Genomic DNA, 27,354 nt, shown 5'->3' on the forward strand with positions numbered 1-27,354 from the left:
GCTACATCTCTTTGTAGTTCTCTTCATTGGCTTCCATTTCACCTGAGAATCAAATTCAAGCTCCTGTGCTTTGCCTTTAAATCACCCCACAGTTCTTGTCCATCCTATTTTTCTGACCTGATAGAAAAATACTCCCCTAGCCGCTCTCTTCGCTCCTCCAATGGCCTACCAATGAATTCCACACTCATAACCTCCTCACATGCACGACTGCAAGTCTTTTCTAGAGCCGCCCCAACTCTCTGGAATGGTGTTCCTCATCCTACTCGGCTTTCTCCTACTTTCTGCACATTTAAAAGAGCACTCAAAACCCATTTTTTTCAAACTTGCCTACCCGTCCTCCCGTTTCTTAAAACCCTCACTACTTCCACTAGGTCCCCTGCACACAGAGTTGTAAGAAAGCAGAGGTTTGTTTACCACCCCATGCCAGCTTCACACACCTGTTTGCACTAGTTTTATTTACCAACTATTTTACAGCTTTATGCTCCAAGTTTAGTTAACATATATGCCGTTTTAGGTTTTACAATTTATGTAGTTTGATGGTTTTAAAGCAGAAAATGATGTAGTTTATGTTCCTCATTATGTATGCAAGTGCATAAAAATGTATAGTCTTTTGATAACAACAATACAATTTTGTTTTCATTTCTGTGTTTATAGGCATAAACTTTACTGGTTTACATGCTGACAATGGCTGGTCAATGAGGTAGAGTGTCAGCTTCCTGGCCAGAATTTCTTGTCCCAAAAACAGACCCTGTCTTCATATAAAATTATATAAAAGCTGAGCTTTGGCAGTAATGAAATGCTGTGTAAGTTGTGTTACAATCATAAATCATGTCAAAACAATATTTTTTCTTTAAATTTAAAAAAAAAATATTAAACTTATACTATTATATTATACTGTAAAATAAATTTTCATGAAACACAATGTACTGCTTTTAGACATATGAATGCAATACAAAATAATTTGAAATTCCCGCAGTCCACCCGACACTATTGGTTTTCACTGTTTTAGCTACCCCGAGTGCGACTCGGGGTCACTGCTTTCAGCATCTTTTTTTTACCCCGAGTCACACTCGGGGTTACCGCTGGGAGGTTAAATGAGAGGAGTCAGAGTCGGTGGTACCATAAAATGATGAGTTGGGATTGAAGGGGTTTTGGAAACCAACTCCACAGCCCTGCTTTAAAAGCCTTGTGGAAATTACTGTAATATGCGAGTAAAATAACAATTTTATTTATGATGAACAAAGTGACATTGATACAAACAAATCTGACACAGCGTCGGTTTCATATCTGATTGTCCTGTGAACAACCCAAAAGGGCATCAGTATCTGAGATTCCCACTCCAGGATACACCCGCTATACACAAGTGACCTTTTGTAATGGTTAGAAAAGGCATAGGCAAACTAAGGCCCAAAGGGGATGTTTCTCCGGCCCTTTGGGTGTTCCGCGGCTCTGGCCCGTGCCACCCCGAGCAGGGTCAGGGGAAGGACGCTGCCGGGGGGCGCAGCGGCCAGAGATGGGATGAGTGGGTGGGCTGTGTGCAGTGACAAAGCCCACCCAGGCTCCCATCAACATGTACATCCCATGTACATTCCACTTAACAGATCTTTACCCATGTCTTTTAATCCATTGATTCAATCATAATGGAGTGATACAGTTTGTCATTATGTAAGAACTTTAGCTCCACCTTGTGACAGAATGACTGAACTGTGTGCCTACAAACACACTAAAATTTAAAAAAAACACCGGGAAACAATGTTGAACGAATTTTTTGTTGACTTAAGTTTTTAAGCCTATTTACACTAAAATAGGTATGCTGATTCTGAAAGTGCAGTTAGTTTTCTTTAATCACATCAGGTTTTTTCTCTACCGCCTATATTAATGCAATTACTTTAGCGTTGATTTGTATAGACTATTCATTTGCACGCAAGGGTCCCTCCGTAGTGAATAAGCAAAAATTATCTTTCTACACACCTATTTCCTTTCTTTCAGATCATGTCTGGCTCTGCTGTTTCTCGTCGTAAGTGCCTAAACAACCGTGATTCATTTTTTTATATCTGTGGCAGTTTCACCATTCCTAGTCAAAGGGCAAACATCAACACATTTGTAGAGCAAGCCTATTTGGCATATTTTTAAGTTAAACTTAGTGATCAAGATAAGTCTTGGGTCCCTCAAAAGGTGTGCAAACAGTGTGTCGAGGGTTAACAAAAGGGAACACATGACAAGATGCCATTTGGTATATCTATGGTTTGGCGAGAGCCAGGAGATCATTTCAGTGACTTTTACTTTTGTATAGTAAAAACATAGTAAAACAAAAACAGGATATAACAAGAAAAATAAGTGCAACAGAGCATTCTAGTCTACCATCGGCTATACACCCAGTGGCTCATTCAGATGAAATCCCAGTGCCATTTTTCGTTACACTTCCCTCTCTTGAAGAACATGATTATGGTGATGACCTAGGTGACAACAATAATGAAGAGTTTGAAATTGAAGAGGATTCTGTTCCTAGGAGATTTGATCAGCAAGAGTTGAGTGATTTGGCACGATATTTCGGACTATCGAAGAAGGCTTCAAAACCCCTAGCATCAATACTGCATGAGAAAAACTTACTTGAAAAAGGAATGGAAGTATAGTACTTTCGAAACAGAGAAATTGCATTTCTGCAGTACTTTAGAACTGACAGTGGCTTTGTGGCTCTGGTTTAATGGAGGAATTGGGAATTCCAATCTATACCTCAACTGAATGGTGACTATTCATCGATACCTCAAAGCGGGGCTTAGTATCCTCCTTCACAATGGCAGTATATTTGGGTCAGTCCCGATTGGTCATTCAGTTTCTCTTTGTGAAAAATATGCAGACATAAAGGGAGTCATTGAGTTGTAGCATCAAATATCACTAACCCAATTGGGTCATCTGTGTTGACCTTAAAATGGTATGCTTCCTTCTTGGTCAGCAACGTGGATACACCAAGTATCCCTGTTATCTGTGTGCAGGTGGGACAGCAGAGCCCATGAGAGGCATTGGGTGGAAAGGAATTGGCCTCCAAGATCTGCCCTAAAACAAGGTAATCCAAACATTCTACATGAGCCATTTGTTGATAGAAAGAATATTATATTGCCGCCTCTGCACATGAAACTGGGTCTGATGCAGACGTTCGTTAAAGCTTTGCCAAATAAAGGAGACTGTTTCAAAGTACCTCATTTTGGCATTTCCTAGCCTGTCATTTAAAAAAATAAAGGCCGTTGTGTTTGATGAACATTTCATCAGGACAATGTTGGAAGTCGAAAAGAATGCTTGGTTATCATTCAAAGCCATTGTCAAGGACTTTCTTGGAAACACACAAGCAAATATTTACACAGAAATGCTTGGTTGCAAAATAAGCATCAAGCTCATCAATAGTCATATTTCTAAATTCCCGGAAAACCTTGGTGCAGTCAGTGATGAGCAAGGTAAATGATTCCACCAAGATTGGAAGGTCATGGAAGGTCGGTATCAGGGTAGATGGGATGTACAAATGATGGCTGACTAACAATAAATCTTTTGTATGAACAAAAAAAAAAATTAAATAAACAGTACATTCAAGTTATTATTGTATTATTTTTTCATTGTATTTTAAATTTATATGTTTTTTGACAAAAATGGAGGGTACCTTGTATCATAAAAACTGAATGTGATAGCAAAAAAAGGATTTACCACCCAAAAATTAGTAAAAAAAAACAAGTGTAAGATCTAACTCACAAAAAATGCGTTCCCCAGTGTAATCATTAAAATAAATTATTAAATAATAACTATTGCGTTACTCAGTCTAGAATCCATACTTTTTATAGTTTTTGTGCCATATTTATATTTAACAACAATTCGGAAGATAGAGGTATACGCCTACCTAGAATACCTGAATCTGGATCTGGTTGGAATTCTATAGGTTTCTCTGCCTTGTCAGTTAGGTCTTCTTCTGCAGACATAGTAGACACTTGCCGTCTGACTGATTTGCTGCTTCCTGGCCCGGAAGTCAGACTTGCTACAGACAACAAGGGGATAGCCTGGCTTTCCTGCAGATAACAAAATGTATTGATTTATTATTTAAATTGCATTGGTTAAAGAGATTTGTTGATTAGCAACAATATAAAAAAAACATATTTTCACATAGCAAAAAAGGCACATAAAGAGATAATGTTTGGTTTGTGAAACAAGTGGAATTTTAATCAAGTGGAGTTAGAAAAAACAGGAGTTTGAATACAAATCCCTATAGTAACCACAAACTGACAGTAAACATTTATAACTCCTTGTAAACAAACAAACAAAGTTACTGGGAAAATGAGTGGTAACAAGGTGGAAGGTTTGGTTTAGTGCACAGTCTGCCACATGTACGCACAAATGGAGCAACAGTTCCAAGGCGAATACCACTGTGACAGATGTGTGCAAGTCGCCTTTCTGGTATCTCGCATTTGAGAGCTGGAGAAGCGCATTGCAACACTGAAATCACTGGATCACCTTGAGCGGGGTCTCCTGCTCATTGAGCAGGCAGTTAATGGCTTAGATGTGTAGGGTGGAGAGATTAATTAGGATGAGTATGTAGGAAAATAGATTAATGTAACTAGAGGGAGTGTGAGGGGCACTCAGAAAAGGAAGGCCAGCTCTGGGTTTGAGCACCCCAACATGTTTGCAAAGTTATGTCAAGATGTGCAGGTGGCAGACCCAGTGGTGGCAACTCTAGATGTTACTGCTAACCCTAACAGCCAGGAAAGCAGCACATCTAGTAGTGGTGGGCAGGGAAAAGCAGGAAGGAAAAGACAATTGGTTGCCATAGGTGATTCTATCATCAGGAGGACTGATAGAATAGTTTGTCGTCCGGATCCCTTCAACCGAATGGTCTGCTGTCTCCCTGGTGCCAGGGTTCGCCATGTGGTGGACCGAGTAGACAAACTACTGGGAGGGGCTGGACAGGACCCAGCTGTCTTGGTCCATGTTGGGACCAATGACAATATAAATGGAAGATAGAGGATCCTTCAAAATCTGTTTAGGGAACTAGGTTTCAAGTTGAAGAAAAGGGCCTCCAAGGCTATGTTCTCTGGAATATTGCCTGTGCCATGCGCAACACAGAAAAGGCAGAAGGAGCTTAGGCAGCTAAAAGCATGGCTTAAGTCCTGGTGTAGAAGCGAAGGGTTTGGGTTCATAGAGCACTGGGCTGACTTTTCATTGGGGTACAACCTGTATGCGAGAGATGGTTTGCACCTAAATGAAAGGGGGTCTGCTGTGCTAGGGGAAAGATTTAGGGCAATGGTGGGGGGATATTTAAACTAGAACAGAGGGGGGTGGGACAGTCAAATAAGGTGGCAGAAAGGTTTGTCAGGGGTCAGACACTAGTGGAGGGTGAATTGGGGATAGTTGGGGGGAGTATTATCGATAATTGTAAGAAGCTTCCCATTGTTACAAACAAACACTGGATTGTGCAGTACTAGTTGTACTGAAAAACAAAATGATTTGGCAAACAAGGACAGTAAAAGCAGCAATGGTTTAAAGAGTCTGTTCACCAATGCTAGAAGTCTAGCAAAAAAGATAGGGGTGTCGGAAGCCTTAATGAGTGAAGAGAATTATGACTTAGTTGGCATTGCTGAATCCTGGCTTTGTTCTTCACATTACTGGGCTGTCAATATTCCTGGGTATACTCTCTTTTGTAAAGTCTTTTGAATGTGGGGTTGAATAACACACAATTAATGATTGGTGTCTGCTATAGGACCCCCAGTGCTAAGGAAGAAATAGAAAATCAACTACTAGCACAGATAGAAAAAGCAGCAAAAAGTGGAAATGTTTTAATCATGGGAGATTTCAACTACCCTGACATTGACTGGAGTAATGGCACTACCGGAACAGCAAAAGGGAGGAAATTCGTGAATTTAATGCAAGATAATTTTATGGTACAGTTTATAGAAGCCCCAACTAGAAATTATACTCTGCTGGACCTAGTTCTTTCTAACAATGCAGAGCTTATAACAAATGTACACATAAAAGAGAATCTGGTAGCAGTGACCATATTATGATTTCTTTTAAAGTTACTTGTAAACAGGAAGCAAAAACAGGAATGATAAAAACATTTAATTTTAGAAGCGCAAACTTTCTATTATTAAGGGTGGCTCACTGTGACTAGGACTGGGAGACATTGTTCTCAAAGAACACAGAACAGAAATGGGAATGTTTCAAGTCTGTTCTACAAAAGCAAACTGAAAAATATATTCCAATGGGTAATAAATTTAGGAGGCTAAAATTAAAACCTATGTGGATTATAGCTGATGTTAAAAAAGCCATAAGGAACAAGAAAAAGGCATTCCAAAATTTTAAAAGGAAGGATCACCTTCATCATTTGAAACCTATAAAGAATATAACAAAAGATGTAAAATGGAGATAAAATGTGCAAAACTTCAAAATGAAAGACTGATTGCAAGGGAAAGTAAGGCAAACCCCCAAAAATATATTATTAGCAAAAAGTTCAGATCTGAGCATGTAGGCCCCTTAAAGGATGTCACTAGGTTGGTAACTGGGGATAAAGACAAGGCAGATTTACTAAAAAGTTTTAGCTCTGTGTACACGAAAGAAAATGGCAGAGCTCAAGTCCAAATTCATAATAGCAATGTCACTGCCTTAAATGAGTCACAATGGCTCAGAATTGATATGATTGAGAAACAGCTGGGAGAAATTAAGATTGACAAAGCACCAGGACCTGATGGATTACATCCACGTGTCCTCAAAGAGCTGAGCTCAGTTTTTTCAAAGCCATTATTTCTAACTTTTAGAGACTCTTTAGTCACTGGCAAGGTACCGATGGGATTGGCGTAAGGCCAATGTGGTTCCTATCTTCAAAAAGGAAGCAAAGTCATTACCATGTAACTACAGACCCATTAGTTTAACGTCCATATTTGGAAAGGTCTTACAGAGCTTGATAAAGAGCCACAGAGGAGTTTCTGCTATAAAATATTATTATAAGTGATAGCATGGCTTCAAGAAAGACAGAAGTTGTCAAACAAATTTACTCTCTTTTTATGAAGTAGTAAGTAAACAGGTAGACAGTGGAAAAGCAGGTGATATAGTGTACTTGGACTTTGCTAAAGCATTTGACACTGTACCCCACAGACGGTTAATATGCAAGTTAGGGTCCAAAGGTTTAGAAAAGTCAATCTGTAAATGGATAGAGAACTGGCTTAAAGATCACATCCAGAGAGTTGTAATTAATGATTCATACTCTGAATGGTCTAAGGTTATTAGTGGTGTACCCCAGGGTTCAGTGTTGGGACCTTTACTGTTTAGCATCTTTATAAATGATATAGAGTTTGGGATTAAAAGTACCATTTCTGTGTTTGCAGATAACACCAAACTATGTAATGGAATTAGGTCCATACACAATGTCTATAATCTACAAGCAGACCTAGATGTACTGTTTGATTGGGCAGCCAAGTCATTGCCAAGTGGCAAATGTCATTTAATATAGATAAATGTAAAATTATGCACTTGGGGGCTAACAACATGCATGCTTCATACTGTCTAGAGGGAATACATTTGGGAGAGTCAGAAATGGAAAAGGATCTGGGGGTTCTGGTAGATCATATACTTATTACCAGCATGCAATGCCAAGCTGCAATATCTAAAGCTAGTAAAGTGCTTTCTTGTATTAACAGAGGAATAGACTGCAGAGATGAAGACATAATCCTGCCCCTGTACAAAGCATTGGTCAGACCACCACTGGAATATGCAGTTCAGTTTTGGGCACCAGTTCACAAAAAAGGACACTGTTGAATTGGAGAGAGTGCAACTAAATTATTAAAAGGAATTGAGGAGCTCAGCTATGAGGAGATTAGCTGAACTGAATCTTTTCTCCCTTGAGAAGAGACGTTTAAGGGGGGATATGATCACCCTGTATAAATATATAAACGGTCCATATAGACAACTCTCTTCCCCATTATTCACTTTGAGATTACATTAAAGAACAAGAGAGCACTCTTTGCGTCTGGAGGAAAAGAAGTTAAAGCTCTGGATAAGGAAGGGATTCTTCACTGTATGGTCTGTGAAAATGTGGAATCGGCTCGCTCAGGAAGTAGTTTCAGCAACTACTATAGATTGCTTTAAGAAAAAGCTGGATGTTTTTCTAGAAGCACAGAATATAACTGGGTATTAGGGATTTAAAGTAAAAATAACAGTGACTGTTGATCCAGGGAAACATCCGATTGCCTCATGGAATCAGGAAGGAATTTTTTTTTCCCTGTTGAAGCAAGTTGTACCAGGGTTTTTTTTTGCCTTCCTTTGGACCAACTATGTCTTATAGGGTTTTATATAAGGGATACGTTTATTTCCCTAGTGGTTGAACTTGATGGACTTATGTCTCTTTTTTCAACCTAACCTACTATGTAACTATGTAAAGTGCAGAATAAGAGCACTCTGCAGATGGGTAATATAGATTAATAAGTATTATAAATAATAGCCTTGTAGCTTTTTTTCCCACCTGTAACAAAACAAAGTACTATGGGATCAGTAACATAAGCACATATAAACTACTATTTGGCAAGGACTCAGCTCTGCAGCTCACTGGTTTGTATGAGACTGCAGCAACTGTGTGTACGCAGTATCAGGGACCGCAGTTTCAATTTGCCTAATCATCAGCTGTTCCGCATACACTACTACACTTTAAAAGAGGGGATCATGCAAAAGGCTTGGCGGCAAGGTCCTGTGGACTTGGACGGTGCTAGCATAAAATTGCTGCCGGATGTTTCAGCGTAGGCCTTACATATGCGCCGTACCCTTCGCTCATTGTTGGAGTTGATTCGTTCTGCAGGGGCGTACTACAGATGGGGACACCCATTCCATGTGTTGATAACAAAAGGCGGGGAGACATTTGCCCTACACTGCCATGCACAGGTCCCTGCGTTATTTTCCATGTAAGGAGTTGATCTAATTGTTCTCCCAAACTGACTTGATTTCCCTACAGAAGAAACCGCAGAAGGGATTTTCCCGGAGACCTATGCGCACTACCTGGGCACGAGAGAGGAGGAGCACCCTGGGCCCCAGAGCTAATGAAGCCTAACCCTCACTCTCCTGTGACCGTTTTTTTTTTTGGACCATTGATTAATGTGTTTCTACTATCATTGCTGCTGATATATGTTATCATAGCTGAACTGTTTTTTTGCTATGTGCTCACACTGCACTAATGATATTTTCTTGGCTATGTTAGACTTGCTGAATAAGGTGCCCCCTAGTGGGAAGAGTTCACCACTGGGGTAATATTGCTGGTTTGCACATGCATTTTACTTATTAATGCCATATACTGTCTTTACGCTGTTGGTTGATTTATTAGAATATGTTGAAGGCTTCAGCGGTGCGCATAATACATCTGGTCTGAGCTGACATAGTTATCTTGCAAAGCTGTTGTGTTCGTGCCTTGCTGGTTCACAACTTTAGAGGACAAGTTAATCTAGGTGTTTCATTTTTTGCCATGGAGCGTTACTCCCCTGTCACACTGCATTGCTGACCGTTATTTAGATATATTAGGCCTGCTGGATACGGTAGCACTTGACTACTCCTTAGTGGAGAGAGTTAATTACTAGGATAATATTACTGCTTTGATGATATACTTTATCCCTCCCTACCACATCCTGTTTCCATGCCGCTTAGTGGACTACTGGAATATATTTGTAGTTACAGCAGTGAATCTACTCTATCTGGGCTGAGCTGCAATAGGCATTCTGTTAGGATGTCCCATCATTGCCCAAGTAGATTGCCGCAACAGCAGGCAATTTAAATACAGGAGATAATAAACAGTCTTATTGGATCATAGAATTATACCCTTTTTTTAAATCTACTGCTATCTTGGTGATTAACTTGTAATCCCACAGTGCTCAGGCTGTTTACCTACAATAAGACACTGTGATGCTGTCAGGATACTCATTGTGATGCTGTCAGGTTGACAAAATATGGCCAATAATGGTCTTGAGGATAGCTCTTCCTTTTTAGCTGTACCTGCAAGGTTTTATCTGGTACACTGTTTATTTGTGATACATACTGTAGTTGTTTATGTTTAAATGGTTAAATACTTTTAGAATTGTCAGTAAACTTACTGATAATGATAATGGATCGGTTATATAGTCTTTGCTGGACGGATCATGCACGGTGGCAATACCTGATGGGTATGATCCAGGGAACAAGGAGCTGTGCTCTGTTTTGTACCCAAATGTTCTATGTACTGTGGTGGCACATTGTGTTTGTTTTCTGTGTGCCTGGCGCTTTTATTGTTCTGCTACTAAGGGCGATGCATTCTGTCTACAATCCATTCTAACCCAATAATTATAATGGGAGTCAACATTTATCATTTTGTTATTATTAGGTTAATTTTTGCTTTGGATCTCAATGTCTTGTTTTGTTTTAACCAGACACGGTGGAGGTGAGTGTAAACATGCCTACATCGAGTTTCACTTTCCCCCCATTAGTTCGCTCCTTTCCTGGTGAAATAGGAACTAGACACTTACATAAACTAGTATTCTTTGATGGACTCTGGCTGTGAGCCCGGAGTATAGCCCCACCCTTTCCTCTCTCTCCTCTATCTTTGCTTTTCTATTTTTTCTCTTACTTCACCTCCTTCCCCTTCCTTTTTCTTCCCTTTCTGTACTTCCCCACCTCTTGTGTAGTCTTTAGCCTGTCCCACGCTTACCCCTTCGCCCCTAGTGGAATTGCAAGTTGAGACAGGGTTCTCCCCAGCATTAATATGTCACTAAAAATTTTGTCCATCAATGCCAAAGGCCTTAATTCCCCAACTAAGCGCTCCGTGGTCCTATATGCCCTCAACCGCCTAAAATGTCACATAGCGTTTGTGCAGGAAACACATTTTCGACATAAGATACCGCCATTTTCAGACAGCTTACCATGGATCATCACCTGATTCCAAGTCTAAGGGCATCAGTATACTAATTGACAAATCTATTCCATGGTCATTAGTTACTTTGAAGGGGGACCCCGAAGGGCCCTACCTCCTAGTCAAAGGGAAGATACATTCCCAACTTTTCACCCTGGTTAACCTGTACCTTCCTAACACCAATCAAGTATCCTATTTAGAGGAGTTCCTCGATGTTGCTGATATGTTTGCAGAGGGCACTTTGATAGTAGGAAGGGATTTAAGTTTGGCTTTAGACCCGGCTCATGATGTATCAAGAGGGGCCTCTCACCTCCCATACTCTGTCCTACGGTGCCTGAGGAGTTTCTTGCACCTCCACCAATTCATGGATATCTGAAAAATACAGCACCACAATGAATGTGATTATATTTTCTACTCCCTGGTTCACAAAACCTATTACCGTATAGACTTTTTCTTGGTCAAATACAATACCATCCCTCTGGTGCTGAGTTCAGAGATAAGCAATGTGACCTTCTCCGATAATTCCCCAATATTGATCAGTGTCCTCAGACCCCCAGGGGGTTCCCCTTGGCGTTTGATCGCTTCTGACTTCAGGAGATTTTGGAACCCACTTAGAGGGTGAGCTTTCAGCCTTTTTTAACAGAAATGAAGCATCGGTTTCTAGCCCCCTGACTGTCTGGGAGGCCCCATAAGTGCTATGTGAGGGGACTATTGATACAGCAGGGCCATAGGGTTAAGAAAGAGGGTCAGTAGCTACTGACACAGTTGCTACAGGACCTGCATAACCTAGAAACTAGGCACAAGCGCGGCTCCTGATACGAAAGCCCAATTATTAGCACTAAAAAAGAAAATCAATCTGTAATACTGTTCCAAAGCGAGATCCCAACTTGATAGGTGTGCAGCCTTTTTTTACGAGTAAAGTAATAAGTGCGGTAAGGCCTTGGAACGAGCCATTAGAGAAAAAAGAACCCGTGCCTTCATACCCTGTATACAATCGAAAACTGGTACCTTGTTACATTGCTCTCAGGATATAGCCAACTTTTTTAAAGAGTTCTACTCTGATCTGTACAATCTCAGGGGGCATTCTGAACCGTGCCTTTCAGATACGGTTGCAGCACATATACAGGGCTATGTAGCTGCCTCGGGAATCCCTAAAATACCGAAGGACGCTTTGGCGGTGGCTAGAGGCTCCTATTAGTTCTGTTGAGTTGCAGGCGGCAATTGGTAATGCGCCCACGGGAAAGGCACCTGTTCCTGATGGGTTCTTTATAAGCATTCCCGGTAAACTTTGTGGGCTCTATATAAGAACCCCACTGCCTCAGTCAGAGTTAACAAAATTCTTTCCCACCCTTTTTCTATTATCAATGGAACAAGACAAGGATGCCCGCTATCTCCCCTACTTTTTGTTTTACTCCTAGAACCCGTTGGGCCATATTCATAACAACCCAGATATTAAGGGTGTTAGAGTGGGCTCCACTGACCATTGCTCCACTCTCCTTCATTCACATTTAAATGGGCACGGGGCTCTATTCGCTACCTAGGCACCAACATCCCAGCTACCCTGAGGAGAGTAGTTGAATTAAACTTTTTACCACTCCTCAATACGATACATGGGGATCTTCAGCAATGGAGGCAACAGGCTTTATCGTAGTTTAGCCGCTGTAACATTTTGAAAATGAATATTATGCCCCGCCTCCTGTATTTACTTCAGACTTTATCGGTGCGACTCTCCACTTGCTACATAAATTTCTTTCTGAATTCTTGAAATTTATTTGGAACACTGAAACCCCCTGCCTTAATAAATTTCCTCCCTGACTTCCAAAAGGTAGAGGGGGCATGGCTTTCTCAGACCAGGTATTGTATCACAGAGCAGTCCATCTGACCCACCTGGTGCAGACATGCCGGCTTTAAGGACTTAACTTAATGTTAGGTGTTGCAACATGGTCCCCATCTGAAGACATTGCTAACCTGCATCGCCACCCCGATAGGCGAGATGCTTAAAGGTATGTTGAAGTATTTCCGTGAGGAAGGGATTGTTGCCTTCCCTTCCCCTATGTCTCGTATACTGGGACACCCTAAGTTTCCAACCAGGAGGAAGGATCCGATCCTTAAGATTTGGATTGAGAATGGTGTTTTCCGAGCTTTCCATTTTTCGCAGCCTTCAACCATGCTTAACACAGAACAGCTTCAAGTAGACCACTCTCTTCCTTGCCTAGATACATGGAGGAAGATACAATACCAACATTTCATTTCATCCCTACCGTCAGCACAGGATTTTATTTGTCCCCTCGCTTTAATAGAAAGTTTGTGTGTAACTGGTGACCCCCGTGAGGTGTGCTCTTCCATATGTATAAATTACAACTGACTGCATGACTCTTCCGTGCCCTATTTTGTGGCCAAATATGAGAGGGACCTTAACATTAGGTTTAAAGAAGACCAAATAGAACTCATGCTATATTAGGGACACAAGGCCACTATTAGCAACCGATACCAAGAAACCAATTATAAACTACTTATTAAGTGGTGTAAAACCCCGGTTTGGCTGGCAAAAACTTATCCCCACACAAGTTCGGTGTGCTGGAGATGTGGTCATCACACAGGTACGTTACTGCACATATTACATATACATAACCAGGGTAATTGATATACAATATATGGAAGAGCTTGTGAGATCAGATGACAGGTCTTCACGCAGACCAGTGCGTACCTGGTTTTACTTGGACGACTTTAAGAGCTCTGCGGATTATAAATGACTGCTCCGCCCTCCTGCACAGAACCTAAGTGTTTGACAGGCTTTTCCACACTCCTCCTCCCTTCTCCCCTCTGTGTTCTTCCACCCTCACATCTATTCTATTCTATTATTATAAAATCAGCGACCAAAGAGACTTCAACAAGGTCATTACGTTCCTTTTACAGATTGCTTATTGAGTAACTGTTTATTATGCCAAAATGCAGCATGCTGTTCATTATATTTCCATACTTTTCCTTATTTTTCCATGTACATTGTTACAGTACTGTTTACCATGTTTTTGTTCAACTTCATGATACCATCTACTTCAGATCGCTTAAGCACTCTAAATGTGTTTTGCTGGTTGCTAATAAAAAAAAAAAATAAAATAAAATAAAAGACCGCAGCAACAGATCTCCAATCAGAACCACATATTAAGCCATTTCAGCTTCATGATGGACCATTAGGCTTAATCTACACAGGCGTTTTCCCCAGTGTTTAACCTGAGGCTTTTAAGTCGTGGGACAACAATAATATATTTTTTTAAAAGATATCTACAATTGAGGAAGGTCGCTAATGAATGTCAACAGAGGAAGGGGTGCTTGTGGGTCCTGACTGACGAACCAACAGAGCATTCTGGGATTTGTATATTATCAGCGGTGCATTCACTGACTACCGGAGGTCAATTTCCAGTAGACAATTGATATTTTCACTTAGATATGGGTTATTAACACAAAGAAAAGACACAAAAACATTTTTAAAATGCAGCACACTACTATAATAGTGCAATAACTTTATATGCAGTGGGTTGAAATACAGGGACATTATGGAGCTACTCAAAATGTAACCACAGCACACCGATGCACATATTTAATAAAAAGCAATGGTATGAATGGACCTGCAGACTTTGCACAACTTTTGTTTTGATGATTGGAATGCGTTTAGCTGAATAAATCTTTTTTTATTAAATCCTCAGTTAAAAGCTAAGAACAAAACGCTAAAAAAAAAGAAATAAAGAGGATAAAAATCAGCCTAATAATTTTAGTTTGATCAGAAAATACAAAGAACTATGCTTGCTGTGAAAAGTATGAAAAATGATATCACTTGTTTAATAAGTTCAATATAGGGACTGTGTAGAAGAGGAAAATAGAAAACCCATTGGATCAATTGTTTAGCTACCCGAGGCCAGACACCTCATCTCTATTTTTGGAGCTGTGATTGGCTGCTAGGCCATTTTTAGAGCAGACATGGGACCTAATGCCAAAAAGCTAAACTTACAAGGTGGAAAAACTGCCTTGTTCTGCAACATTTATTTTTATTGCGTGGTAAATTGCACTTCTTACCACAGGTAGGATCATTTAGGGACAAGGTGTTGGTTCACTACAGGTCATGAATTCATCTTACATGAACCCTCTCATTAAAAAAATATTAAAGCTGTGATTGCTGATTTTCAAAGCATGTCAATTGCCTGGCTGGCTTGCTGACCATCTAGCTTTATACCCTTTGAGTTAATGACTAGCATCAGGTAGAAAGATTATAAAAAATGTTTCTTGTCAAGATAAAAAAAACTTTGGCAACTAATATTTCATTTGGAGTCCACCAGTGGTAGATAGCCAGATAGTCCTCTCATGTTTACAATTACACCTGAAGCAGAAATAAACTCCCTGTTACTTAACTATCCCCATTCCCTCACAGGGCACTGCCACCTTCTTTTTGCTTTGCTACCTCCTAGTGATTTTCGGTCAACACGATTGGCCAGGCTGGGATGATGTAACTTCTACATTTATACATTACCCTTCATTTATTACCAGCACGCACAGAAGAAGCAAGGAATACCAGGTCTATTGACATGCGCAGCTCAGCTTTTTGCCAGACACCCAGAGCTATCAGGCCTATAGGGGGGATTATTGCAGGAGGGACATAGCCTGACCCCTTCCGCCAGCCAAATCTGGACATACAAAAACCTAGATCTGCTTTTTGACACTATTCTAATACAAATCATGTAATACTCACCGAGTTAAAAAGCTCTGTGGTAAGACCCAGGTAGTTGTGCAGTGCCAAGAAGGTCACTCTCTGCAGCCTGACCATGATAATCTGTAAAATAAAAAGGTACACATGTCATTTATTAGCCAATAGGTAATTTGCAAAAAAAAAAAAAAAAAAAAAAAACACTTACATATTACTTCATAGGATTTCATTCACTATGAACCTCATTCACAAGAGACTGATGACATATCAAAGAATGAAACCCATCCATTCACCAGAGACTGATGAAGTATATCCATTCACGACACACTGATTTCATCACTAAGAATATATCTTATGCGTTACTAGAGACCAGTAACATTGTTCAGAATGTAATCTATGTATTAACTAGAATATCCCCCAACAATATTCAGTAAAGTTAAAACTTTCATTTCCATTAATTTCCAGTACAGGTTTTACAACATTTACAGGTTTTAATTTGAGCTAAAATTATGAGAAAATATTAGTATTTCATATTCTGTTTAATGGTTCATTAGTAAGTTTTACAGGGAAATATTGGATCATTATTTTAAACTGTTCTGGATTCTAAATCATCTCTACAGCAACAGGCTGTAATAAGTAAAATGTGTGTTTTCTCTAAATATAATACAGTTCAGACAAATATGCTGGCAAAAAAAAAATCCTAATTGGTTTTAGAGGAGATTTGCAATACATACAAAATTTCAGATTCACAACTGTTAATGGACATTTATCCTGAATTACCTGCACTACCCGTACAAGAGTCTCAGGGTACTTGGCAAATACATCTTGAAATGCATTAGCTGGAAGTCTCAATATGGTGGAAGCTGTAGCAGCTCTTGCTGAAACCGTTTTGTAGGGAGCTGGATGTCCCTAAAGTAAAAAAAAAACACAAAGCGTAAGAGAACTTTGCCATGAAAATCATTTTCTATACCACAGGAGCCAGGAGGACACAAAAAATGCAACAGAAAAGGTACCTTTTAGGAAATCCACGTGTCCAAATGATCACTGGATCCAGAGATACAGACAGATGTAATGCTGCATTCTGAAAACATTTTTTTTTTTTTTTGAATTAGTCATTCTAACTTATTAAGTAGGTGGTGACTCCAATTTTTACTCTATGACAGAGCTATGGCCACTACTACTATATGACACACAAAAAAGTCCTCTAATGAGAGCTGCAATTTCATTCATGATGTAGCAGCTGATGGGAGGAACCATAACACAGTAGAGGTCACAATATTTCATTTTTTTGTAGAAAGGGACAGGGAATATCCTTTCTGCAATAAAACATACTTAACCTGCCTGATCGCTGTCTTCAGCTGTCAAGAGTTGTGCATGTGCAGCTCAGCATAAGATGCTGGGATACTCAATGCATTCCAACTGAAATAACTCCTGTGCGGGAGTTAAGAGATCACGGCCTGGCCGGTCAAGATGACTGAAAACCCTACTTCAAAAAGATGATTGGGTGATTACGGTGGCGACCGCACCAAAGAGAGGACAGGTGAGTGTAATTATAAAATTGTGATCAGGCAGGTAGGGGTAATTAAAGGACAAGCTTGGCCATGCCCTTACCACCACCAATACCTCTCTACAGGACTTTCAGTGCAAAGTATGGCCTCCTTGACCAAATGGGATGCCTAAAAACAGAACATTGTGGGGATGAGATTAAATTTTACAGGAAAACTTGAGATTGTTGAAAACTCACTGTATCCCTGGATCTACAGGTTGTTCTGACATGCATTTTTCACTAAATAAAACATCTGTCTATTAATTTTTTGTCATATGCCTAATTTAAATTATCCAGGTTTCAGACAGGTTTACCTTTTGTAAAGAACACATTCACAGCAGCTATCTTTCATAAAGTTGTGCGAATAGCAACTAAAATGTTATGAAGTTTCAGTCTAACAGGTGAACGCAAAAAAAAGTACATTGTACAAAAAGGACAAAATGGACAAAAAGTACAAAATGTACAAAGTACATTAAAGGGCATAATCATCCACACAGAATTAACCCTTTGTATGCAGAACACTTTTCGGTACATTCGCTTAGGTCTACTTAATACATTTTGAATATATTCAAGTATATTCACTCACCTTTAATTAGCTTTCAAGGAGATTCTCCAATTTCAATTCACATAATAAACAAGCATTTATATTAAATTAATCACCATGCAAATTGTTTATAAATATACTACAATGTGTTGTCCAATAAAGGGTTTAGGAAACACGGGTCTGACACATTACATCAAAGATCTTCCCCTAGTTAGTTCCCAAAGAAGGGAGAGTAAGTTACAGAGTAAACTCCTTTCTATATTCCCACCATGTGTATGCATTTTTAAAGCTGTGATAATATAACCCTCCTTAAAATTGAGAAAAAATATTTTCCAAATATTATCTGGAATGAACTGCCTACTTATGGTCACGCACCGAAGGACAGGACCACTAGGGGGTTCTATGGCTTGCACGGAAGGTGGTGTGAGCCCTGAGAAGGACCAAGGCGCAGAGTCTAAGCAGTAACCAGGTTTTCTCCAGAGCCCCTGACGGTGAGGATGTTGCACCGCTGGTTACTGCCAGGTTGCGGTCCTTGGGCACACCAAGGTGGGCAAAGCACAGTACCAAATCACAATGCAGAAGGATGGTCAAGGAAAGCTGGGGTCAAGGCAGGCATTAAGCAAGAGAGGTCAGGTCACACGCCAGGGATCAATAGCCAGGAATCCAGGAGACAGACTGCAGTAACACAAAGGCCACTGCGGGGACAGGGAACACAGGAGACACTGGAAGCAACAGGAGGTACAGGTGATGCAGGGACATCCACAGTCAGACAGGAACACTGGAACAGCACATGGAAGTTGGCTGGGAACCAACAGACTAGTCAATGAGGGGTTAACGCAGGGGCTGGACACAGGAAACACTGGCTTAAGCAACAGGTGAACAGGAACTAGATCACAGAACTAGGAAGCATGAGGCACTTAGTGAAGACTTGTTGCACGAACAAAAAATGGAGTCTGTGAGCTAGCTAAATAGCCAGGGCTGATCAAGAGGCTTTTTTTCCCCCGATTGGCCAGCAGATTGGACGGAGTTGATAAAGCATCAGAACTGCCCGCATGCACAGGTGAGTGATGCCTGTGCTTTGGTGAGAAACAGGTAAGTTTGACATTCCCCCCCCCCCCCCTTTAACAGGGCCTCCCCACCTGCAAGAGTTGATGTTTAAGGGGAAAACGAAGATGAAACCTCTTGACAAGAAGAGGTGCAGACACATCGGTAGCTGGAACCCATGATCTTCCCTCAGGACCAAAACCTTTCCAATCAATTGGGTACATTAGCTTTTTACGAGAAAACTTGGAATCCAGAATTTGATGGACTTTATATTCCTGAGAAGAATCAGGAGTAGCCAGCGGAGAAGGACGAAAAAAGCGATTCAGGACCAACGGCTTAAGCAGAGAGATATTGAAGGCATTGGGCAGCTTGAGATGTGAGGGAAGACATAACTTGTAAAAAACTGGATTAACCTTGGCAGAAATGGCATAAAGTCCGATGAACCGTGGAGCAAATTTCAGAGAAGGCACCTTGCAACGAATGTTCCTTGTGGAGAGCCAGACTTTATCTCCAGGTTGGAGAAGAAGCAAGCAATCAGCAAACTTCTTGAGTATGAGAGCGGCGTGTTTCAGGTCCTCACAAGTAGAAGACCAAATGCGGTTAAAGTCTCTCTGCAGGGCATTGATTGCAGGCATTTCGGCAGAGCAGGGTATAGGAGACGGAAGGCAAGGGTGATTCTTTAGTGCTGGTGCTGACATGGTTGTTGTGGGCGAACTCCGCCCATGGTAGCAGAGCTACCCTGTCATCATGGAGGACAGAAAGAAGGATTTAGAGATATTGCTCCAGGGCTTGATTAACTCTTTCCGCCTGCCCATTAGACTGCAGGTGATATGCTGAGGAGAAGTCCGCAGAGATGTCCAAGGATCTGCAAAAGCCTTCCCAAAAGCGAGAGGTAAATTGCACCCCACGATCAGAAACTATATGTGTGGGCATACCGTGAAGCCTAAAAATTTTACAAATGAAGACTGGCACCAACAAGGCTGCTGATGGTAAAGTTGGTAGGGGTACAAAATGGGCCATCTTGGAAATGTGATCCACAACCACCCAAATGACCGTACAGCCATTGAAGGGTGGGAGATCCCTAATAAAATCCATGGACAGGTGACACCAAGGCTGCTTAGGAATGGGTAGAGGAAGAAGCGGTCCTCCCGGGGCACAAGCAGACAACTTGGTTTGAGCACCAACAGCTCAGGCCTTGACATAGTCCCTCACATCCTTACGAAGGTTGGGCCACCAGTAAAGACGAGAGGGAAGGCTGAACGCCGGGTGGCCAGACAGTTTGAAGTCATGTGCCCAACGTAATATTTTGGTGTGGAGTTGGGGAGGCACCAATGTATTTCCTGGGGGAATAGCAGATTCCTGAATGGAGGTCAAGGCAAGGATATGGGCTGGTGGGATAATAAACTCTGGCTCAGCAGTGGTTTCGGAATCCTGTGAATTGAAGGAGCAGGAGAGAGAATCATCTCGGGAGTTAGCGGAACCAGGTTTAAAGTGAATTGAAAAATCAAAACGGGAAAAGAACAAAGACCAACGAGCCTGCCGAGGGTTGAGGCGACAAGCCGACTAGGTATTGGAGGTTTTTGTGATCGGTGAAGATAGTGTGAGGAGACCTTGTGAGGAGAGCCCTCCAAAAGATAATGCCATTCTTCTACAGCGAGTTTGATGGCCAGCAGCTCCCTGTCTCCAATGGCGTAATTCTTCTCTGCTGGGGAGAATTTCCGTGAAAAGAAGATATCCTTTTTTTGGACAAAAAAAAATCCTGCGCCAGCGGGGGAAGAGGACTTACGCAAAAATCCTCTCTGCAGATTCTCCTAGATGTATTCACTCATGGCCTCGGACTCCGGAAGACTGAGGGGGTATACCCAACCTAGGGAGGTGTGAAAGTAGGTATGAGGTCTATCACACAGTCAGGAGGAGGTTGCTCGGCCTGGCATTTGGAGAAGACATTTTGGAAATCCTGGAAAGGAATGGATGGAGCGAACTCTGATGTGGAGAGGGCAAAAGGCCTGAGAGGTTGGAGCTTGGCCAAACACCGAGAGTGACAAGAAGGGCCCCAAGCCAATACATGGGGAGTAGACCAATCTAGCACTGGAGAGTGTTGTTGAAGCCAAGTGAGTCCCAGGATGACTGCAGATGAGGCCTGGGGAAATACAAGGAAGGTTATGATCTCTTGATGTAGCACTCCCACCGTCAAATGCATGGAAAAGGTGTGAAAGCAGATAAGTCCGCAGGACAGAACGGTACCATCTACCGCAGAGATACGCAGGGGTTGAGTCAGTGGCTCTATGGGCCAGGCGCACTGCTGGAAAGAGTAGCCAAGATTCAATTGCCTGCTGTTCCAGAGTCAATTAAAGCCTTCAGGGCAAGTGTGGACATCTTGTGGTGGAGCTGGATTGGAATTGAGAGACGCTAAGTGGAGGGGAGAGAAGAGTGACCTAGCATTCCCCCCCCTCAGAGCAAACTAGGCGCCGAAGTTTTCCCGGCCTCTGTGGGCAGCGTTTAATAAATTGTCCTTTCAAGCCACAGGATAGGCGTCGGGATCTCTCCTCTAGAGATAGGCGTGAGCGGCCCAGCTGCCTGGGCACTTCTGATGAAGGAGAAGCAGGGCAAACTGGGGGTTCCAGAGACTGCTGGAAGGATGGAGCTAATCGTGGGGAGAAACCTTGCGGGAGTGAGATTTCTCCTGAACACATTCCTGGAAACGTATATCAATCTGGGTAGCCAGGGAGATCAGGTCATCCAGAGCAATGGGAATCTCTAGACCAGCCAACTCATCCTTAATGCGGTCAGAAAGACCCTGCCAGAGGGCATCATTGTTCCAGGTGATCTCTGTCGCCAAAGTGCGAAATTTAAGAGCAAATTGGCCCACGGTGAGTCTTGGCGCAGACGCAAGAGAACGCTGGCTGCTGAGGAGCCCCGAGCAGGTTCATCAAAAACCCTCATAAAAAAACCCAGGAAAGCTTCTATGCTACAGGTGACCGGATCCTTCCTTTCCCAGAGCAGAGACGCCCACGCCAAAGCTTCTCCAGAAAGAAGTGATATCACATATGCCACTTTAGCCCGGTCGGTGGGGAAGTTTTGTGGCTGAAGCTCAAATTGAATATTGCAGAGGTTGATGAAGCCATGACAGGTCTTGATATTCCCAGAAAATCGTTGTGGGGGTGGCAGGTGCAGTGCAGAGGCCAGTGGAACTTCAGGAGACTGGACCAAGACTGGAGGTTCAGCAGGTGCACTGGAGGTGACAAAAAGCTGATCGAGGCGGGTGGTGAGGACATATAGCTAGTGGAGTACCTGGGTTTGAGTGGCTTCCTGGATGTCCATCCTCTAGGAGAGTAATAGGTTGGGGTCTGCAGAGGTCTGGGGAGTTTATACATGGTTCGTGCAAACTGTCACGCACAAAGAGACATGACCACTAGGGGATGCTATGGCTTGCACGGAGGTGGTGTGAGCCCCGAGAAGGGCCAAGGCGCAGAGTCTAAGCAGTAACCAGGTTTTCTCCAGAGGCTCCGATGGTGAATATGTTGCACCGCTGGTTACTGCCAGGTTGCGGTCCTTGTGCACACCAAGGTGGGCAAAGCACAATACCAAATTACAAAGCAGAAGGAGAGTCAAGGAAAGCCGGGGTCGAGGCAGGCATTAAGCAAGAGAGGTCAGGTCACACGCCAGGGGTCAACAGCCAGGAATCCAGGAGATAGACTGCTGTAACACAAAGGCCACTACGAGCACAAGGAACACAGGAGACAATGGAAGCAACAGGAGGTACAGGGGATGCAGGGATATCCACAAACAGACAGGAACACTGGAACAGCACAAGGAAATTGGCCGGGAACCAACAGACTGGACAACGAGGGGTTAACAGAAGCTAGACACAGGAAACACCCGATTAAGCAACAGGTGAACAGGAACTAGATCACAGAAATAAGGAGCTCGAGTCAATCAGTGAAGACTTATTGAACAAACCCAAAACGCAGATTGTGAGCTAGCTAAATAGGCAGGGCTGATCAAGAGGCTATTTTCTGATTGGTCAGCGGATTGGACGGAGTTGATAAAGCTTGGAAACAGAGGCACGCCCAGCATCAGAACTGTCCGCATGCGCAGGAGTGCGATGCCTGTGCTTTAGTGAGGAAAAGGTGAGTGTGACACTGATACTGCAATAATGACAAGCAAACAAGCTTTTATTCGACAGATAACTACATTTCTAATGGATTCTCATGGATTCTAATTAGGCATATGTATATTTGCATATGGACATTTAACCATATGTAAATGTCTGATGAATGTCACTTTTCACTGCTATATCCCTACTGTGTTTAAATCCTTTCACTTTTTTTCAGTCCTTTCACTGATCCATATGTGATTCTGTGCATACTTAAAAGTATCTGATTCTTGTCTTTTAACAGATGATAAAAAATGTCATCCTATCAGCATTTTTAAAATGAATGACAGGTATAGAAGCAGGTATAAAAGCAAGCCTTCATATTTAACAGTCTACACCTTATGACACACTGCAGGCAAAACTTTCCCTAAACAATTCAATTTCTTTTTTGATATACAAATTTTTTTTTTCATACTCATGTAACAGTAAGGCTAGGTCTACATGGACGGTTTCAAAAACGCATATAAACATTCCTACCACGTTTATATACGTTTTTATGCACTTTTAGCTTGACTTTAAAATGCTAAAAAACTTTTTTAAATGTCTATGATGCGTTTTACCACGATTTTACATAAACGTTTATAAAAGTAAATAAAACCCCTTCTCATTTCCTAAAATATGTGTAAAAATTGGACGAGGCTTTAATGGTAAATTATTTTATTAAATGTGTATGTGTAACTAATTTTTTATTTTTTTTACAGGTTACCCCAATGACAGGATGATTCTCACGGCGACAATCATGACATGAGCACAGCCTTGGGACTCCTCCTGACAGTAAGGGATCCCCGGCCACTAGGGGTTAAATGAGGATAAGGCTTTCCATTAACCTTTAGTGCTTTGTGATTGGCTGAGGTTTTTTGTTTCTCAGCCATTAAGCACTGGACTCTGTGATTGGCTGAGAAATGGGAAACCCTCAAACCCTATGTACCCCTGTACTCATACCCCAGAGTGGGGTGGTGGAGATCTGTGAGTCTCCTTAATAAAGGTGGCTTTCCAGATTCCAAAGTTCTGATAAAAACACTTATAAAAGCCCCCATTGTTTTCAATGGAAGCTTTCAAAAAAAGGTTAATAACGCTTCTAAAAGCCTCCATTGAGTTCAATAGGAGCGGTTTCCTGTGTCTTTAGCCTTTTCTCTGCGTTTACCCTGCGTTTTAAATTTTTGACATTGCAAGAAACATTTAAGATAAAGCTTATAAATGTGCCTGAATGAAACGTTCTGGTGTAGATTAGCCCATTGGAATGCATGGGGATTTCAAACATGGGCTTTAAAAGACTTAGTTTAAACGCTGGGGAAACAGTTCGTGTAGACTAAGCCTAAATGAAAGGAAAGACATAGACCATAGGTGAGGTAATATGAAACTCACAGTGATGACATCCAGAATACTGAGCAGGCTATGCACACTGTCTCCAGCTAAAACTTCCTTCACCACCATCTCATTCCCATCCTGAAAAATGGAAACATACAAGAAAAGACAAGAATGTTGACTAGAAATCAAAGAAGAAAACTCCCAGTAAAATTTTCTACCAATTAAAACACAGTGTGAAAAAAAAGACAGTTCAATGCAAAAATCTTTTCTGTAAAATATCAAAGTATTTCCAAAGTCAGATTTGTGCATACCCAGTTTGATGACTTTTGCTGAAAAAGTAAGCAGTTGTAGACTCCTAGCATTTCCCTCTTCTCACCTTAATGAGAACTCAATGGTGTAAAATCCTAACTTTCAAGCAGTTTTTTTTCTAGAAGATAAACAACAACAAAAAATCCAACAGTAGTGTTTCTTACACTTTCTTGTATGCAGACTTCCAGCATCCCATCTTGAACCACATATATACTGTTATCCAACTGTCCTGGTCGAAAAATATATTCGCCTTCATGAAGCTGGAGAAACACCATATGTTTACAGAGCTCCAGGAAAAGAGGCTTTTCAAAGTGCCCTAATACCCTGCAGGAGATGAGAGAAAGTAAATGGGTTTACCAAAAGATAGCATATAACCTATACCATTAATAGTCTCTTCCACTCCACTGGCCATACAGGGCCTAGACTTGGGGGAAAAGGTTGCAAAGACCCAGCCTTTCATCATGCCACTGGAACAGAGACAGGAACAAAACCAAAATTAAAATAAAACCTAATTTAAATAATTATTTTTTCACAGTCAAGAATTGCAAGGTTGAGTCGAGTTTGTTGTCAATTTTGTTTTAGGCCCAAGTTTTTTAAACTAAAATTTTCCATATTTTTATTTATTTGTATAAAATTTATTTTTGACAAAAAACAATTGTGCTTCATAGCCACCTCTCATCAGTGTTACTAGTATGTTCCGAGCTGCCTCGTATGAAAGCCCTCTTGCTCTAGCAAAAAAAATCAAGGTACATTTCCATGATGAGCAGGTGCATGTGTGGGAGTTATGTCATCCCAACCTGGTCAAAAAACATAACATTTTCTATAATTCTGAACCCAGAAGACCAGACAAAGATAATGATTTAACCATGATTCACAAGTTTCATGCTTCCACATTATGGCAATACCCTGGGAGTCAACAGTGGAGTTTAATTCTGTTTATGTAACCTAAATCCCAACAGCTTAGCACTAAACCAGCAACCTGACAAAGTCAACAAATTAGAATTTTCTTATAAATGTATTTGGCAAACCTCCTAGGCAAACCATGTTTTCAGAGCTAAAATGTAGTTGATATAACTTAGTTATGTTTATTTAGATACAATTCCTCAGACATGAAAAACTATAAGTCTCTCAAACACACACACACAAAAAAAAAAAAAGACATTTCTCGTAAACAGCACAAAAATGTCTCTCAGCAGCACTACTGCATAACCCAGAGTCTTTAGCTGTATTACAGTTTCTGTATGAACTCACCGTACATTCTTTAACATATAGAGGACTTCTGATGGCAAGTGAGAATTCTTAACATCAAATTCCGTGAGATCTGCTTCTAGTAAAGATGGGGGAGGCTCTTTCTTCTGTAAAGTTGGGTATTCCTTCTTAAAACGAAGTATTCTGGAACCACAATACAAAAAAGTATTTACCAGTATAGAACATGACCTGAGACACATGAGTAACATTTGCCTTATTGTGAAAATGCACCCACTGCTTTAACTGTTTCCTACAAGAAAGCTTTAGTAGTTTAGGAAATGTTGAGAAATTCTTAAACACCACAAGGCTGGTTTCTGAAATCATATTATTTATGTATTTTAAGAGTATTACTGGCAACGCACAAGCCTTTTTTGCTGGGTATTACTATCACACCACACTCTTCATTCAATAAAAAAAGTAAAACAAGCTCTCCATTTGTTTAATGTAGATTGTGACCTGATTGTGGTTTTACACAGTATTAGGTGGAATGAACCTATAAACATTACAATTATCCTTCATAAAGGAGGTAAATCTCACCAGCTGTGTTCACTTGAGAATTACACTATGCCTTTCAGATCCCTCACATTCTCACTCCATAATCCAACAACTGAGGCCTGCTCTAAGTGAATGCTTAGCTTTATTCCTTTCCAGCAACTTCTGATCCCAACAACTATGCACAAGACTGTATCCTGAAATAGGAGGCTCCTAGTAGGTGTCTTTGTTTTTCCTTGGAATATTACCGCATACTGACAGTGGGTGAATAACTCACCAGCATCAGTATCATTATACAGAAAACAGAAAAAACTAATTCTGCAGAGTAATTTCCTTGCTAGCCAGATGAGTAAGGTGTCACCTAAAAGTAAAAGTTCTGAATTGAAACCTCATTCATCTGACCAGCAAGGCAGGGAAGCTGTGGAAAGTGTATTTCTCTCAGCCTTCTCTAATGGGTTATCATCCCTATATGAACATAGCAAATTATGCAAATATAAATGGAGGATTTTAGTTGTTACACCCTTTAATCATATAATACTATATTTCAACCCAAATTTAGAAAACACAAAATGAATCTTCTACAAGACGTATGTTTTTCATATGCCAAATACAAACAGGTAGTAAAAATAAGGGTGTAAAAGGAATCAAGTAAAATGTTGACTTCAGTTCATATGCATTTTTTGATTTTCAATCCATACATCTGGAATATCGGACTTACCTTTTAGCCAGTGTGAGAACTTTTACTTTTTTTCTCGATCGTGGTCTGGACACTGTATTCCCTACCAAAGTGTTGGGCAATGTTGTGACCTGCAAAACACGAAGAATGGTGTTGACTCTCTTGTATTAACCACAAAGCATGATGTCCTCTTACACAAGTTGTGGCAAAATACTAAAACTGATCTCCAGGCAAGTAAACGACACACATGCACAGTGTTCTCCCCAGAAATTTTTTTCAGCCGGGTGGTAGGAAGCTGTAGCCAGGTGGTAAAAAAAGGGTGTGTGGCAAAACACGGCAAATTTAGTGCACCCAGTTGTTTATGCCATGGGTAGCCAGTAACCTCTTATTGTTTCAGTGTTCTACCTTCTCCCAATTATTTGTTACAACTTTGTAATGCCTGCCCCG

General features: G+C 41.1%; 1 protein-coding gene across 9 annotated transcripts in view; it reads right to left on the reverse strand.

The window, feature by feature from the left end:
• PNPLA7 (patatin like domain 7, lysophospholipase) overlaps window positions 1–27,354 on the reverse strand; it is a 265,796-nt gene that overhangs the window by 210,368 nt on the left and 28,074 nt on the right. For 7 of the 9 annotated variants that reach the window (XR_011923221.1, XM_072429361.1, XM_072429362.1 and 4 more), the window contains 7 exons: window positions 26,950–27,038; window positions 25,743–25,883; window positions 24,656–24,815; window positions 24,240–24,320; window positions 16,365–16,493; window positions 15,630–15,710; window positions 3,884–4,049 (listed from right to left, as the gene is read on the reverse strand). Coding sequence is in view for 8 of the 9 variants with exons in the window: in XM_072429361.1 (XP_072285462.1) it covers window positions 3,884–4,049; window positions 15,630–15,710; window positions 16,365–16,493; window positions 24,240–24,320; window positions 24,656–24,815; window positions 25,743–25,883; window positions 26,950–27,038 (847 nt within the window). In the remaining variant the exon portion in view is untranslated. Of the gene's footprint in view, window positions 1–3,883; window positions 4,050–15,629; window positions 15,711–16,364; window positions 16,494–24,239; window positions 24,321–24,493; window positions 24,560–24,655; window positions 24,816–25,742; window positions 25,884–26,949; window positions 27,039–27,354 lie in introns of those variants that run through there. The other 2 variants (XM_072429360.1, XM_072429365.1) reach the window with 2 other exon arrangements.

This window comes from Pyxicephalus adspersus, chromosome Z, assembly GCF_032062135.1.
Source record: "Pyxicephalus adspersus chromosome Z, UCB_Pads_2.0, whole genome shotgun sequence".
NCBI lineage: Eukaryota > Metazoa > Chordata > Amphibia > Anura > Pyxicephalidae > Pyxicephalus > Pyxicephalus adspersus.